Source organism: Pundamilia nyererei, unplaced genomic scaffold, assembly GCF_000239375.1.
Source record: "Pundamilia nyererei isolate P.nyererei 1_Seehausen unplaced genomic scaffold, PunNye1.0 scaffold00078, whole genome shotgun sequence".
Classification (NCBI taxonomy): Eukaryota; Metazoa; Chordata; class Actinopteri; order Cichliformes; family Cichlidae; genus Pundamilia; species Pundamilia nyererei.
This window is the reverse complement of record NW_005187479.1, coordinates 542,047-544,701: the sequence shown is the minus strand read 5'-3', so window position 1 is coordinate 544,701 and position 2,655 is coordinate 542,047. Positions and strand designations below refer to the sequence as shown.

At 41.0% G+C, this 2,655-nt stretch overlaps 1 protein-coding gene across 1 annotated transcript in view; it reads right to left on the bottom strand.

Annotated features, from left to right (window-relative positions):
• The window catches only part of fbxo31 (F-box protein 31), an 8,622-nt gene extending 6,230 nt beyond the window's left edge, over positions 1–2,392 (bottom strand). The window contains exons 1-2 of the mRNA XM_005737628.1: positions 1,749–2,392; positions 234–305 (exon numbers count right to left, since the gene is read on the bottom strand). Coding sequence (XP_005737685.1) covers positions 234–305; positions 1,749–2,172 — 496 coding nt within the window. The 5' untranslated portion in view covers positions 2,173–2,392. The remainder of the gene's footprint in view (positions 1–233; positions 306–1,748) is intronic.
• Positions 2,393–2,655: the final 263 nt, after the last annotated feature.

Here is a 2,655-nt window from a genome sequence, read left to right as displayed (position 1 = left end):
ATTTTTTTTCCTTTTTGAACCAGTAAATATTAAATCCATCAAAATATGAGTGTCCGCGTTTACAGAATAACCTAAACGAGCAGGAATGAACCTGCTTCACTAAATCGATAAATAGATTATCTTAGTTCGAATTTATTATGTTATCAAAGTATTTACTTCTCTTATATGTCTTATATTGTGTTATATTTAGACAAAGAAGGATGAATATGTGACATGAGAGCTGAGAAACTAACGTTTAACATAGAGATCCTGGCTAGTCACTCCTCGTGCTTCCACCTTCCTCAGATCCTCCCTCATGCCAAACTCTGCAAGGAAAAAAAGAACAAGACAAAACAAAACTTAGTTTGATTATGACTTTGATTATAAAGATAATCACACTTATAATTAATGTGATAAATAACCTTGGTATTTATCTAATTGAGAAAAAGCAGTGAGGTGAGAACAATTCCGATATTCCTGGTGTCTTTTCCCCTTTAAATTGAGATCAGCGAAATAAAGACTTTATAGGGCAAAGTTAAACCCCAGTCATCAGACACAGACCTAACCAGATCTGAATTGCACAAATTCTCAGGCACACAGAGCCAAAAGCATGAGCAACAGTTTCAACAGAAATCCAAAAATAAGACAGTGGAAATGCTTTTGGAGATTGCTCTGATGTCTAAATTCTGTTTGTACTAAAGAGAGATATAAATAGAGTAAGACCTTAAAAGAGAATGTGTGTATGTGTGTAGTAAAAGTACTAGTGGTGGCATCTGTTGCTGATATTAATTGCTCTTATTGAGCAGCAAGTAATGTCTCTCAGGGCCACTGAAATGACGACTTGCTTATAAAGCGCTTTCCAAAAGTCATCATGTTACTGTCTTTGATGCTGTTCAGACATGTTTATTCTCTTTGTTATTCTCTGCCAGACATTTAAGAAAATGTCTCCTAGTTTAAACAGCTGGTATTCTGAATGTGTGTCAAGTCAGGACTAGAAGGTTATCTCACGCGCTGATGTTTTGAAATTCCAACACTCATGTTTCATCTAAGACTTAATTAGGCTATTACTGATGCACTACTATATTGCATTTTCCTAGTTAATAGATTGGTAACACAACCCCCCCAAAAAAGACAGAAAATAATAAATGCTTATTGCACAAATATGTTTAAGTGGCTCATTTTTTACCTAATCAGCCAACTGATTTAAAGGGTTATTTTATAATTTGCAATTTTCTAATCATTTGCAATTGCCTTTTATTGTCCATTAATTTTTAAACTTTGCACGTTGCATGTTTCAAAACACTGAAAATGAGCTGGGAAACCCGGAAGTGAATCTTCAGCTCTACCAATTTATGCTCGTCATGATTACATGGGCTGTGACTGAACCGCCTTTGTTGAACCCTGTCATCTGCAGTCACCTAAGATAATCGCAGAGGGCTTGGTCAGGGCCTGCATCAAAAGTCTAAACCGCCAGACAGAATGGCTGACATGGCCCTAATGAGAGTCACAGGCCTTGGTCTATTCTTAAGCAGCTGTGTTTACAGAGCCAGCAGCTGGGATATGGTGGGGTAATTTCCTTCATATTTCCCGCAGAGATCAATTGAAATGCTTTTAAGGGAACTCGTTTCCGCGAAATCAGCTGATACATAAATTCTTACGACAAGAAAGAAGCTCGGACACTCTGATCAGAGACCCGAGCTTTATATTTCGGTCTTACGTTATCGCTCTATGTTTAAATTGCAATAAACGTCCAGGGCTGCTACATTTACCTTCAATGCATCGCCTTCTCCAGATGGTTTCCGTCTTGAGGAGTTGTCTGAATTTCTTACAAACGAGGGCAACATTTGATAGAGTTGTTCCTGGGAGCAAGGAGAATATTTCCACTAAAAGCTCCGGTGGTAATTCCGCTAAGGACTGGGGGTGTGGAGGTCCCGTGCTCGTGCGATCCAGAAAGCCCCCTGTGTTGACACGACCGCTGCCATATTCGCAAGCGTCACTCGGCCCTGCAGTGGCTGCTACGCCGCGCTCTGGGCCTCCGCAAGCACCTGCGTCGAATCTCCCTTTGCCCACGATCCGCTCCTCTTCCTCCTCGTCCATGTCGGAATCGCTGCCTTGATCCTGCTGGTTATGCCTCTGTCGCCTTCGGCACCTCCGAGACTGACCAACTCCGCAGAGCCTGGCGCAAACAGCCATCCGTAGTTACCAAACAGGCAACATTACATCACTACAACACATCCATCAGCTGCAGTGTGCCTGATCCTTCCTCGTCCTCGCGAGCATGGGCAAAGGCATTTCATCTGACGTCACAATGTTCCCGTACAGTGCGTAGTTTGTTGCTTTTGAACATAAAGCGACGGTAGTGTGCAGTATCTCCTGCAGTTACGCAAGTTTATAAGGGTAGCCTATGCCTGAAAGACAATGCTCTTTGTAACCGCTTACTACCACAGGGTTTAAAGGTCACGGATCAGCTCGTGTCACACAGCTGCAGAGTTTGCAGCGACATGGTTCCTTTTTAAGTTGGGAGAAAAGCTTAGAAAGTCACCCTCTAAAAGATCAGTTTACTGTTATTTAAAATAGTAACATTAGTCTTTATTAAATGCTTTCATTCAAAATAAGCATGAATCCGTGCAGAATAATATCCAAACTGATAGCCAATAATTGCATTTTAACATTTAT